The 13205-nt window shown below is 56.3% G+C and overlaps 1 protein-coding gene across 1 annotated transcript in view; it reads right to left on the bottom strand.

The window, feature by feature from the left end:
* Positions 1-7927, bottom strand: part of LMX1A (LIM homeobox transcription factor 1 alpha) — a 117663-nt gene extending 109736 nt beyond the window's left edge. Inside the window, exons 1-2 of the mRNA XM_087828317.1 lie at positions 7852-7927; positions 5963-6149 (exon numbers count right to left, since the gene is read on the bottom strand). Coding sequence (XP_087684443.1) covers positions 5963-6149; positions 7852-7927 — 263 coding nt within the window. The remainder of the gene's footprint in view (positions 1-5962; positions 6150-7851) is intronic.
* Between the last annotated feature and the right edge of the window lie 5278 nt (positions 7928-13205).

Below are 13205 nucleotides of genomic sequence, written 5' to 3'. Positions count from 1 at the left end.
GCTGGGGTTTCTGCCGCCTCCGAGGGCGGCTGAGCCGGAGGGGACGTCGGTAATCCCTACCCTAAGTCGAGTTTTATTTATTTCCAGGACAGTGAAAACAAGCACGTAGCAAGACTGGAGTGTTTGCACCTCCTTCCAGCCAGGGGAGCTCTAATCCTCCCGCTAATGAATGCCAGGGCCGTGGCAGTTTTTATTAATTTCATCTCGGTTAAAAATATAGACAGACGAGCGTGCTTGACTAAAACAACAATCTGACATTTGGACGGTGTTCGCTTCATTTCAGCAGGATGGTCGGCGAGGTTTCCTTTCATAGGTGCGGGAGAGACACAGAGCTGCCGCGACGCTGGCCACGACACACCTAATGCTAAGGGCGAGAAGCCCTGGGACGTCCCCGCTGCATTAGTCAAAGGCGAAAAGGGTGAAAGGTGAACCGCCAGGAGCACCAGGCCCAGAGGCAGACACGGCCTCTTCTCTCCGCCCTCTGGTGACATTTTCTCCAGAACCTTTTCTACACTTTGCTCCTGAAATTACCAACCTCCCAAACCTGACCTGAAAGGCTGCTGGCAGAAATACTGTTCCATATGTTGCTAAGAGACTTTCAGAAAAACACACAGGGTGTTCCTGGGGGAGACAGGCGTGCTGGACGTGGGTGGGCTCCACCTGGGACAGGCATCCACGCCCTCCTTAGCTCACCTGCTCCCCAGCAACTCCCCTCTGACGATGTGAAGGACGTTTAAAAATCCATTTTAGAAAGATGTGAAAAAAAATTGAAAAGCATTCAGGTAGAGCTAAGAGTTCATAGTGAAGGCAGAAGTTATTTGGAAATCTTTCTCTGGTGGCTGTGACTGCACTTTCCCCATAATTCATTTCCCTGTGTTGTACACTGTTTAACAAGCAAGTTAGAGTAACTCAATACTGGGTATTTTAAACTTGATATAACCAACACTGACATTTTATATATGCATTTAGTCTAAGAAGCTTTAATAAATTTCTGGTAATATCATGAGTATTCTAAATCCTTGTTTACTTTCTCACTTTTAAACACTAAGACTCCCAAAATTTGTTTGACTATAAACAATAATTAGCTGGTAATTTTATAAATGGAATTGTTCTCGTCATTATCTGTAAAAAAAAAAAAGTCCCAGAATTAAGAAGCAGCAAGGAAGAGGCCTCTCTAAAATTACCAACAGTATTTTGATAAATACAAGTCATACATAAAAAAAAAAGAAAAAAAGAAACTAAAAAGCCAGACAAACAGCAAACTATCAAGAAAAGCTCTTGTCACTGAAATCTGAAGAACCACAGCCACACCTTAGCCAGGTGAATGACAAGGGTCCCAGGACTGCACAGCACATAAAACTGAACATATCATAACTTCCTTTAGTGGCACCATTTATGTAAGAACCAAAAGGATCCCATGAGCCTACTCCGAAAGTCCCAGAATACCATTAATATCTGATTGTATTTCAGAATTTTAAGTCTTAGGTTCCAAGAAAGTCCTGCCCGGGGACCAATACATATAAAAAAGAAAACACCTCTGAGCAAGGACTGTTTCCAATCACCCTCTAAATAAAAAAAGAGGGAAATGTTTTTTGCACGCACACACACACACACACAGAGCCGCAGCCTGGGGACGGCGCTGCACAGCCAAGCTAAGCCCCCAGCAATTTAACGCAGACATCAATTTATTACCTAGCTGTATTTGATTTTTATATTCCTCACATTTTATTATGCCAGGAGCGGTGCCAGCAACAGACAAAGTGGAGCAAAAGTGGAACAACAGCCTCTTTCGTTTCATCTGTGGCTCCTTTTAGGGGTGACTTCGTGCCCAGTGTTGATCTCCAAGTAATGCCCCAATAATAAAGCCCAACTAACTGTCCTCCCTACACTCACATCTTCCACAACCTTAATAAAATGCAGAATTAGTGCATTACTCGTCCTAAGAGAGACCATTACCTCAGCCATTCTCCCCGAGGGGCTGCCAATCAGCAGGTCCAAGAAAAGATGCTGCAGAGGGATCTCTAAGAGAGATACGCACGGAGCCCCTTTCGGGCCCTTTCTTCACAAAGTCCGTCTGCTCCAAAGGCAAGGGGAGGAACCGTGGTCGGCCCTGGGAGGAGAGGTTTCCCAAGGCCTGCGATCTGCTGACATGTGGGGAGTTATGATGTTGGGAGAGCAGCCCCGATGACAGCAATACTATCCCAGACGGCTCCTACGACGTCCAGAGCAATCTAAGGGATGGTGATAAACCTCACATGTGAGGGGAACAGGCCCTGCCCGACAGCTGAGCCGCCAGGCACAGTAAAGACACAGTATCAATTTGATTTAACTGCGGGACCCCTTCCAGAAGGCTTAATTATCTATTGTATTACCACATTCCTGTTACTCAGCAGCCTCTTCTGTCTCTGACTGAAGTCCAACTGCAGTGTTTGTTTGGAACAAATTTAGGGAAAACTCCAAACTACCCAGATCACAGGACTCCGTGAAATAGGGACCAACATTTCTATAAATAGAAGTCCCCTGGGCTGGGAAATATTTTGGTTGTCTGCTTGATTTCGGGACCTTGGAAGACAGTTGTGTCCAGTCTTTAAATGTCCACACCACCAGCATCCCGGTGTCCCCTCTTCAATTCTGTGACTACACCACCCCACCTGACCAGTCTTCTTCCTTGGATGACACGTCACAGACAATAAAAGTCACGTCCAGCGCTCCATGTCTGGACATTCATAGATCAATGCTCTGCACTCCTTTAATGCCTATTTGTTTTGGATGATCAAGAGATAAATTTTTCCTAGGAGTGTCGTAGTGTAGGACAGAAATATTTAACAAAGCATCCTGACGCTTTCAAATGGATGGCAGTGTGCCTAAGATACTTCTGTCAGTTCCTTTTTTTTTTTAGACAAATTTGGTGCTTGACATTGAGATAGTGTGACAACTGGCTGATAGAGTAGAAATTTCACTTTTTAACTGGCTGCCTGACACCATGAACAGGCAGCTAATAATTCAAGTGCAAAACTGCCCAACAGCCAGAATGCACACACGAGTGTCTAAAATAAATATGATGAACATGCACACACGAGTGTCTAAAATAAATGTGATGAACGTGCCTGGTGAGTGCGATGCGTGGCCTTCCCTGAAGACCTCACGTTAGCTGTCTGTCATTTTCATGTATAGAAACAGCATTTGGATTTCATGAATTTTGGAGACAAGGACACTTCCTGAATGTTCACTTTGTACTAAGTGTTCCACACTCTACCATCATCTACTTCAACTTGCATTTTTTTTTTCCTCTGCATTTCCCTTGGCTCGGCCTCAAATTTTAAAAAGACCCAAGGAAAAAAAATGAAATTATTTCTACAAACATACTTGTTAAAGAGGAGACGTGCTCTCTGTTTCGTGACTATGATCTAAAATTGGATGGTACTCCTCCGGAGGACAAGTACCTGGTCATTCGATCACTTCTCTCTAATTCCTAGCCCTGCACTCTGCGTGGAGGGGCTTTGGAGAAAAGAGTCCGTAGCCAGGATAATGCGATGGAAAAGCGCTGGGCTGCGCGCCCCCTGAAGGCGGGCTGAGACCTCCCCAGCCGCCGCTCACCACCAGCCAGCCTTGCACGCAGAGGCTCCGCGCATGCAGAGGCTCCGTGCAATATTAAAGAATAAAGGAGTTTGTCTTGAGCCCAATTTTAAGACAAAGAAACAAACAAGCCTCTCCTGTGTCTCCCACCACGCAGACTAATACCATGGAGATGGTCAAATATATTAAAACCCCGTTTTGTTGGAAGAAGAATGGGATTGGGATGGGGGATAAAGGAGGAGGGGCGAAAGGAGTAAAATTAATATAAAAAAGCAACTGACGGGCTGGGCACAGGCAAGGAGATACAGAGTCCAAGCAGCCCCGTCCTGGATGCCTTTGTTTCCAAAATATTTGTTGAAATTAAAATGGAGACCCCCCCCACCCCGTAATCACCGGCTCTCTGAGCAGCGTGGCTCGCTCACACTCGGCTCTAAAATCCTCCGGGTTCTGGCCAACAGCTGGCAAGTTGATCCCTGCAATTTTCTCTCTGCAGAAACAGCTTTGCGAGGGAGAAGTGACCCTAAGTGGGCTAATCAGCCCAAACCGCCAACCCCGCCGGCGGGGCGAGAGGGAAAGGACATTGTTGAGTTAAGGGCCTTACAACAACTGCCTCTTCTCTTGACACAGCCTGACTTCCTTTAAGGAGATCTGAAGGCCAGACAGCTGTGTTGACCCTCAGCCTTTTCTTATTTTCAATTTTTTTTTTTTTTAGCAAACAGAACAGAAATTCAAAACCCAAATCCCTTCCTCAGCTCCAACACTCTCGAATTCGCTAGTGTTCTGCCCGAGCGATGCGGCATTTTGGTGACTGTCTACACGGGGAGAGCTGAGACGGGGCTGCAGGCGAAGGCGAGGGGGAGCGCCAGCAGCCAGCCAGAGCTCTCTCCCGAGGTGCGGCTCGGGGCTGCGTGGGCAAAATCTGCTCCATCACCTAACACTGCACCCTTCACTCAGACACTGCAGCAATAAACAGACAGCCGAGGACAGATAAAGGCCTATCTTTCTTTAGCGTTAACCATAATCACCACTTCGGGGCGGAGGCCTGCGTTTCCACTTTCTAGTGTTCTGCACTGAACAGCGCATCCCAAATCACACGTGTGTTTTTAGTGCTGAAATGTAGTTATATTTTTAAAACAAATCATGAAATTCCCAGTACTCTATCCCCACGGCGGTAAATTCAAGGGTATTAAGGCAAAGCAGCGTCGAGCAGCAGACAGAATATTTTGTGTGTGGTCACAGGACTCATAGCTCTGTCGCATTGAACACTAAATGCGGCAATATAAAAAAGAATGTATTTCTGGGTTTTCTCAGTGCTTTTTGTCCCGTGGAGACTTCTGCACGCCCCCTTCACTGCGTGCTTTTAGGGACAGGACAGGACAGCTCCTCGCATGCTCCCCTCCCTGGCACAGCGCTGTCCCTTTCATCCACCAGCGACAAGCAAGGCATCCTCCCGCGGGCGCCCGCGCCCACGGGGTCACAGGACCAGTCCCAGTCTCAAAAACGGAGGCGGCTGCCTCAGCCCCTCTTCTGTCCTTCAGCACCCTCCAGGGCTCTGTGCAGTCAGTGTCCCGGTTAATTAGCAATTTCGACAAGGAGCACAGCCCCTCCCCTTAGCTCCTCACAGCCGCTGGCCTCTCGGGCCTGGTGAGACCCGGCAGCCCCGGCCCCCCCGGCCTCACCCAGGCTTTGGCATCACGGAACTCCAGATTCCAAGTGATCCACTTTCCGAAATACCTGCCTCCTAATTCTCCTCGAAATACCCGGGACACTGGGGAGGGCAGGAGGGAAGTACCCCCTCTGGGCAGCCAAAACGCACACCCAGGGGGACGGGAAGGGGGCCCAGACCGGAGCCGAGGCTGCGTCAGGCCCCAAGGGTGGCCTAGCCCCCTCGAACCCCAGGGGTTTAGAGAAACAGGGAAAGGGGGGGAAGAGTATAGAGAAAACAAAAACGGGGTGTGTGCTGGCAGCTCAGAGGTGCAGCGCCGTTTCTGAGCGAGTGTGTCCGGACCCCAGTGGACAAAGCCAAGCGAGAACCCAGTAGGGGCCGGAAGCCCTGGGATCGATCCGGCCGCACGGCCAGGCTTCAGGTCGGTAAGGGGGCTGGGCACTGATGCCAAGGAGCCGGCCACGGGCAGCCCGCAGGGCACCCAGAGGGGCGCAGGAGGGAACAAGCTTGATGGACACCCCAAGTCGGGGTAGGGGCCCCAGAGGACTGAGAACGGGGTGAGGGGCCGCACAGGGGAGCCCCCGCCGCGTCCGCCCCGGCGGGGGCGCGGCGCGGTGATCGGCCGCCAGGGGAGTAAACCTCACACCGGGAGAGGGCACCAAGCCCTCGGGCACTCGGGTGCCGCCGGCGGCTTGCAGCGGCGGACGCGCGGGCACTTACTTCTCGTAGTCGTACTTGCAGTAGAGCTTCTTGTCCCGGTAGAAGCAGGTGGTCTCCAGGGGCTCCTTGCAGGAGGCGCACTGCACGCACTGCTCGTGCCAGAGGCTGTCGTTCAGCCGCAGCAGGAACCTGTCGGAGATGACGCGCTGGCAGCCCTCGCAGACGGACTTGGGGCTCACGGCTCTGCCTGCAGCAGAACAGAGGCGGGCGGGTGAGGCGCGCCCCGCATCGCCGCCGGGGCGCCCCTGCTGACGCCGAGCCGGGGTTGGGAGACGGGGAAAGCCAAAGCGAGGGGCTGTTCTAGTAAACAGGCCGGCTTAAATTCCGCCGGCGGACGGAGGGGACATCCGTAAGCGGCCCTGAACTGTCGGACCTGCCCGGACGCGGCATCCCGCCCGGTCAGACCCGCGGTCCGTCCGCGCTACACACGACCGTGAGGCCGCTCGCTCTGCGTCTCTACCGACTGGTATCAAAACTGAGTGTGTACGAAGAATTTTGTCGGGTTTTGTCTTTTGTTAAAACGAAGTTTTAGATTTTTTTATTTTTGAAGGGGGGTTTTACTTTTTCTTCCTAAAAAGTCCTGAGCGCACAGAAAATAACCCTCTCGCCCCAGACACGCTTCAAACCAATGGGCCCCAACGGCCGCGTCCCGGCTGCTGTGCAAACTGTAGACGGGTTTCTCGTAATTAAGTGGCATCAAAATAAAGAGAAGGGAACACACGGAGGGCGGGCGCGGGGCGCGGCAAGCAGGGCACCCTCTCGGCCCTGCCCCTTGGGCGTCTGGTGTCGTCCTTTAGTTTGCGGGATGCGGGGACACTTGCCACCTTCCTCGGCACAGTTCACAGCTATTTACAAAAAGGCCTTGTCCCCTCAACAACGGCCTCGCGTGCGGTGCGCCAAACACCCGGCCTTCCCATCTCCCAGGTCCTCTCCAGGCTCTCCCTGGGGGCTGCGGCCGGCTGGGGCACCCGCAGGCGGCTGCGGAGGCGTCTCAAGGTGGGCGCTCTGCTCCCCGCCCGCCCTGCGCCCCGCGCGGCCCGGAGCCCCGCTGCCCGCTTGGAGCGGAGGCGCCGCCAGGACGCGCCGGCCGGGGCTCCTCGGGGCGCCGGGGTCGGGGTTCCTGGGGGGCGGCTGGAAGAGAGGGACGCGGTGCCTGAAGCTGCCTCTCTTCTGGGAGCTGCGGGCTCCTCTCCCTGCGCTGACCCGCGGGACCGTCTCCTCGCAGCCTTCGCCCCGCGCTAGCGGTTCCCACTGACGCAGAGCCGGGAGTCAGGCACAAAACGAAAACCCCTCCCGCCAAGACAGTCACCACCCCCGCTCCCCAAATCTGAGGGCGCCCGGGTCGGCTGGGCGGGGTGAGGCCCTGGCCTCGGCTCCGGGCCGCCCGCGGACACCCTGTCGGGGGCCCCGCGCCGCCCCCCGCGGCCGCTGCGAGGGGCTGGGGGGCGGCCGGCCGAGCTCGGCTCCAGTTAATTAACGCGGCGCGAGGGCCCCGCGGCGCCGCCGGCGAATCCCGCGCGCCCGCAGAGCCCCTCCGCCGTTCGGGCCGGGCCGGGCCCGCGGGCCGCCTCCCGCCCGGGCGCCCCGGCCTCGCCGCGAGGAGGCGGCGTCTGGGAGCCGGCGACCAGCTGGTGACTGGAAGCCCAGCGGGAGTTTTCCATCACCTGCCCGTCCGACGCCGTCGCGCGCTCCAGGCCGGGCCTGGGGGTTCGGTGTCCGCGCGGAGGGCCGCGGTCTGCTCGGCCCGGGCGGGAGGCCCCAGGGGCCCGCGGGCGGACGGGGCTCGGCCCAGGGCGGGGCTGGGCGCGGCCCCGGTGCCCAGGCGCCCGGCGAGCTGGCCCGACCTGGGCTGCGGAGAGCGGGGCGCCCGGCGCGTGGCGAGCACTCACCCAGCAGCGAGGAGAGCGAGGCCGAGGTCTCGATGGCGCTCTGGAAGCTTTCTTCCATCTTCAGGCCGTCCAGCATGTTCGGGCCGGGCCGCGAGGACCTGCGGGAGAGACGGAGCCCTGGGCCCTGCGCTCCGGGGCGCGGCCGCCGCGCTCCCGGGGCCGGAGGGGGGCCGGGGTCGAGGCCCGCGGGAGGAACGCGGCGGCGGGCAGGCGTCACCGCGAGCGGCTCCAGCTGATCTGACTTCACTCCAAGTCCACGCGTTATGTACTCGGGCCTCCGCCCCGCTGCGCTTCTCCTTCCCTGCCCCCGCGCCCCACCCGGGCCGGGCGGGGGTCCCCAGACGCGCCTGGCTCCGCCCAGCCTCCCCGAGCTGGGCCCGGGGACGTCCCGCCGGAACCCAGCTCCCGGGCGGGACGGCACGGAAGGCGGGGTGCGCGGCCCGGACACCCCCTGCGCCCCTCACCTGCCCGGCCGAGAGGGCAGCGCGCCCGGGCGCGGGGCGTCCTCCGCCGCCCGCCGGAGCCGGGAACGTCCGCAGGAGCCGCGGAGTCGCCTCGGGGCGGAGCCGCGCCGCCCGCGCGCCCCTGGCTGCCTTTCAAACCAACTTTCAGAAGCACCCGCGGAGCGGGAGCGGGCGCCGGCCGCCTCCCCTACCTGGCGGGCGAGCCCCTGCCCGGCCGCGGCCGGACCAGCCGCGCCCGCGAGGCCGAGGCCCTCGAGGCTGCGGGGATGGCCGCCCGGTCCGGCGCCCGGGAGGAAGCCAGTCCCCGGGGCAGCGCCGGCCTTCTCGCACGTCCGGACCGCCCGGCCGCTCCTCGGGGCCCGCGGAGGGCCGGGGCTCCCGGAGAAGGGGAGGGAGCGCGGCGGCCCGAGTCCTGGGTGCGAGTGGGGCCCGGTCGGCCGGGGCGGATCGGGCGCTCGGCCGGGCGGCGGCTGCGCGCGCGGCGCGGGGAGGGGGCTGGAGCGCGTCCCGCGGAGGGGCCGCCGCGCTCCCGTCCGCAGCCGGCCGCGCGGCCCCCGCCGGGCGCGCCCCTCGGCCTCGCTGACCTCCCGGGCGAGCCAAGTCCCCTCCCTCCACGTGTAACCGCCACCCCGTGCGCGCGGGCCTGCGCCCAGCCCTCCGCGCCACGCGCACCGCGGGCCCGCACGCCGCTGCCAGGGGGCACGCTGGGCGGCCTCGCCCGCCCGGGGCTCGCGGGGCCTGCGCCCCGAGCTCCCCAAGCCCCGTCTGGTCGCCCAGAGGGCCCCTGGAGTTCCCGCTCAGCGGAGGCTGGAAACCCGCGCACTGGTGGGGTGTGCGGAGGTCATGGGAGCGAGGGCGAAGCCTGGGTCAGGCTGCTGGTGCCGGCGAGGCGGGACGGGGCGGGAAATCCGCTAGGGACATTCTCAGGGGAGCAGAGTATCTGGGGGAAACGTCAGCTCACTGCACCCCTAATCGTAGCCTATAATACTAGACCTTTAGCCCCTCCAGGAGCAGGAACGGCTCCTAATCCTCTGTGGATGCAGGAGGCCAGCAGGGCGCCCCACCCCAAGCGGACGCTCAGTAAGTCATGAAGCTGGCCAACATTCACCCAGCATTTATTTTGTGCCAGGCTTGGTTAACTCATTTAATCTTTACAACAACCCTATGAGGTGAAGACAGCTGTTCTCCCAATAATTACAGGTGAAGAAAGCGAAGCTCAGGGTGCACCTGAGTACCCCAGGAAGGTCCGGTTCACTGAGATTCTCCCTGGCCCCCCCTTACTGGATTGAAGGGGACTGAGTAAGAATCACCAGGGACTATGGGGAAGTGAACCTGAGCAGGAGAGATGCCAAATGCTCTATTTCCTTCTCCAAGGACAAGATCACGTCCTTATTTTTAATAAGAAGTTGTGGGCAGCCCTCGCTCCAGTGGGCTCAGGGGTGGTACCCGGCTCACTATTGCAAGCACAAGCCAAACACACGTGGCTTCAGAGAAACCGTGGAAAAAGGCAAAGTGTAACACTTTACATTATACCCTCAGGGTCCCTTCACATACGTAATTTTGCTTGATCTTTACAACAAACCTATGAGAGGGGCAGGACAAGTCGTTTTAGACATCATTTCGGATGAGTCTTTGGGGCTTAGCAGGCTGGGAGAGTTCTCTGATGTCGCCCAGATGGCTAGTGGCATGTCCTCTGACACCTGTTTTTTGTGTTTCCTGCCACCCCAGGAAGAGTAGGGTGTGAAAAAAATATGAATTACAAGTCCTCTTAGGATAATATATAAAATAGTAGTTAGACAAAAACAAAACAACAACAACAAAATGGAGGACAAATATCATCACAAGGAATATTTTTAAATGCCCAGCAGAGTTTGGGTTTCACTAAAGGTCTTGAACTTATGAAACATGTTGAACTGGTGATGAATGTTCCTTTTAGAGTATCGTGAGTGGTGGAAATGTCCTTCCCCTGCTGGTGGCCCTTGGGCACCTTCAGGATGGAGACTGTGCCACAATCACATGGTAAGCCCCAGCGTCCTTGTGGGGAGCCAGCACATGTATGTGGTGAGCAAGCACCATTTGTTTATCTGAGGCGTGAGAGGCTTTCCGCCGCTGGGGGTCCCCCCATGAAGGTGAAAGCACCTTAGGGCAGGGATCAAAGGAGCGGAGTTCCATTCCCAGCTCTGCTCCTGAGCCAGCGGGGCCATCATGTCACCTGGGCAGCAGTACTGCCCCCTGAAATGAAGGGGCTACGTTCGATGGCCTGTAAGGCCCTCACAGTCTGAAGTCTGGGGGCAGGAGAACCAACAGGTCCTTGTCATGTGCTTCTCAGAATCTGTCCAGGTAGATTGGCTGATGGTCTAAGTGATGTGTCTGAGCCAATGAAGAGACACCTGTGTAATCGGGGTTTCTCTGATGGTTTATTTGATCTCTCCTGGTGTATTGGGGATGCTCAGTGCCCCCCTGCCCATAGCCCTTCCATCTGGCCTAAGCCAACTCAGTGACGTGGGTGGACAGGCGTCGTCCCATCTGAGGAAGAGCCTCCTGAGCAGGCCTCGGGTTCCCCGTAAACGCAGACACCATCACTTCTGATGACAGAAGACGCCAGAGCCACTGCCAAGAGCCCTTGTGAAGAGCACCCTAGAGTCCCCCTTTCCTCAGAAAGGAGTCTTGAGAATTTGTGGAGGTGAGCTCAACGGGATTCAGAAGCGACCCCCAAAAGGATGGACGTTTAGAATTGGATGTGACCTGACAGCTCGTCTGGTCCAACTATCAGGGTTATGCGAGGTGACAACTCACTTGCCTACAGCTTTTGTCCCTGGTCCATTGAGTTTTCCTGACTGGCCATTCGCAACATCAGCTCCACCTTCCCAGTCCTGTCAGATGGGGGCAGAGCTGCCCTCTGCACCCTGTTCCCCTTCCTCTGAACCTGCCAGAACCCTTCTCATCTGTCATATATTCTGGCCCCCCAATCTGTCATCACATCCAGCTGTGTTCAGGGCCTTGTCACGCCCTGGCATGGCCTGACTTGGTTGCATTTTAAACGGCTGCTGTTGACATACCCGTAGGTGTCGCCACCAAACCCCTTGTTCTCCACCGAGGCTGCTGGGCCACTGACCCCATCGCAACTGCACAATTGCGTGGAAACTTGCTTTTCCCCCGCTACGAGATCAGCAGCTGATCCCAACATCGGGAATCTCACAACTTCAAGCAGCTTCCAAGACATTAAGCCAAAGACTGTGCTCTGAGCAGGACATGTGGGGCCCTGGCCAGGTTGGCCTGGGAGGCGGATCATTGGAGGAAGAGAGACAAGTGCCAATGAATGAGGGATTAACTGTGGGGTTGCTGTGCAGACCTCGTGACCTGGGGGAACCTCTTCAAGCGAGAGGTTCCCTGATCCTGTTCGGGTCCCCTCCCATCATCCATCTTCAGTCAAGAGCAGTCCTGACAGGTGGGGGGAGTCACGCAGCCCAGCTGTGGAGCTACCCCCTTCTGTGGCAGGAAACATGGAGGCGACACTACTAAACTGGTGAATCTTCGTGGCTGAGATTTGGGGAGAGACTTGGGGTCGGACCATGAGAGGCAATGCTGGGGGGGCGGAGGCAATGAGAGGGACATCCCACCACAGAGTGGAGATGACAGCAACATGTTTTTTTACTTTTCCTTTCTTGCTCTCATTTCTGTGTTTTATTAAGGGAAACACAAGGGAAAATTGTGTTATTTGTTAAAAAAAAAAGTCAAAGTGCATTTCCAGCTAGAGGAAAGTAAGCAGACGTGTTACTGCCTCCACAGTGAAGGTGGCCCTCCCACGGGGGGGGCAGAGGCTGGCGCAGGGGCACACCAGAACTCAGACTCACCAGGCCTCTGGGTGCTCATCCAGAAGGCCCTGGTCCTTGTGGGCACTCAGTCCTCCAAAGGAGCAGGAGGGCCAGGCGCTCCACGCTTTCTGGGTTGAAGGGGGTGTTCCAAAGCAGCTTCTAGGAGAGGGGAATGTCAGTAAGTGTGGATCCCCTGCCAACAGGGTGAGGATGGCCCCCCGACATGGAGGACATGGGCCAGGCCGACCAAGGCACCACTTAAAGAGCCATATGTTTAGGTCTTGTGGGGAGAATCCTCTACCTGCCCACTCACCTCCCTGCTGGGCCGTGAGCTCCTTCAGAGAAGGGTCCATGTTAGGCTCACCTGTGTTTCACCTGTGCCCAGTACACCAAGGAGACCCCAGGAGTACTTGGTGACAAAGCAGACAATACCCTAAATTTCAGTCTTCGCTACAGATCACGGAGTGTGATGGAAAGAGAGAAAGGTTTGAGTTCAAATCCAGAATTAGCCGAAGAACATATATTCATAACCCATAGACACAAACAACAGTGTGGTGATGGCCAGAGGTGGGGGTGGGGCTGGGTGGGGGCAGGCAAAAGGGGGGAAATGGGGACATCTGTAATAGTGTCAACAATTTTTAAAAATCTCAGCAGTGACATCTGTAAACTGTTTATCTTGGATCACTCGGCCTCTCCATCCAGTAGTCTATGCAGGGAAAAGAGGAACATATTCTTCTAGAGCTGACAGAGATGATGGCCGTGAAGCACCTAGTGGTCTGTCTGGTTAAGTTAATGCGTAAATGTCCACAGGTCACCATATGGCTTCCCGTGAATGAGCAGTTTCTGCAGAGAAGAGGTCTCGGCTGGGAGGGGGCACTGCAGGTTACAGGACAAACTGGGGCTGTTTGTGGACTCTGCCACTTATGGCCTTGGGCATTCCTTAATCTCTCCAAGTCTCAGTTTCCCAATTGAATAAGCTGAGGAATAATTGGGGTGTTTTTGTGTGTGTTAAATGAAATAATACAAACAAAATACCTAACATAGTGACAGGCACATAGTAAGGTTCAATAAACTT

Source organism: Miniopterus natalensis, chromosome 19 (assembly GCF_054644295.1).
Source record: "Miniopterus natalensis isolate mMinNat1 chromosome 19, mMinNat1.hap1, whole genome shotgun sequence".
In the NCBI taxonomy this organism is placed as follows: domain Eukaryota; kingdom Metazoa; phylum Chordata; class Mammalia; order Chiroptera; family Miniopteridae; genus Miniopterus; species Miniopterus natalensis.
The sequence above is the reverse complement of the archived record's forward strand: the minus strand, read 5'-3'. Positions and strand labels throughout refer to the sequence as shown.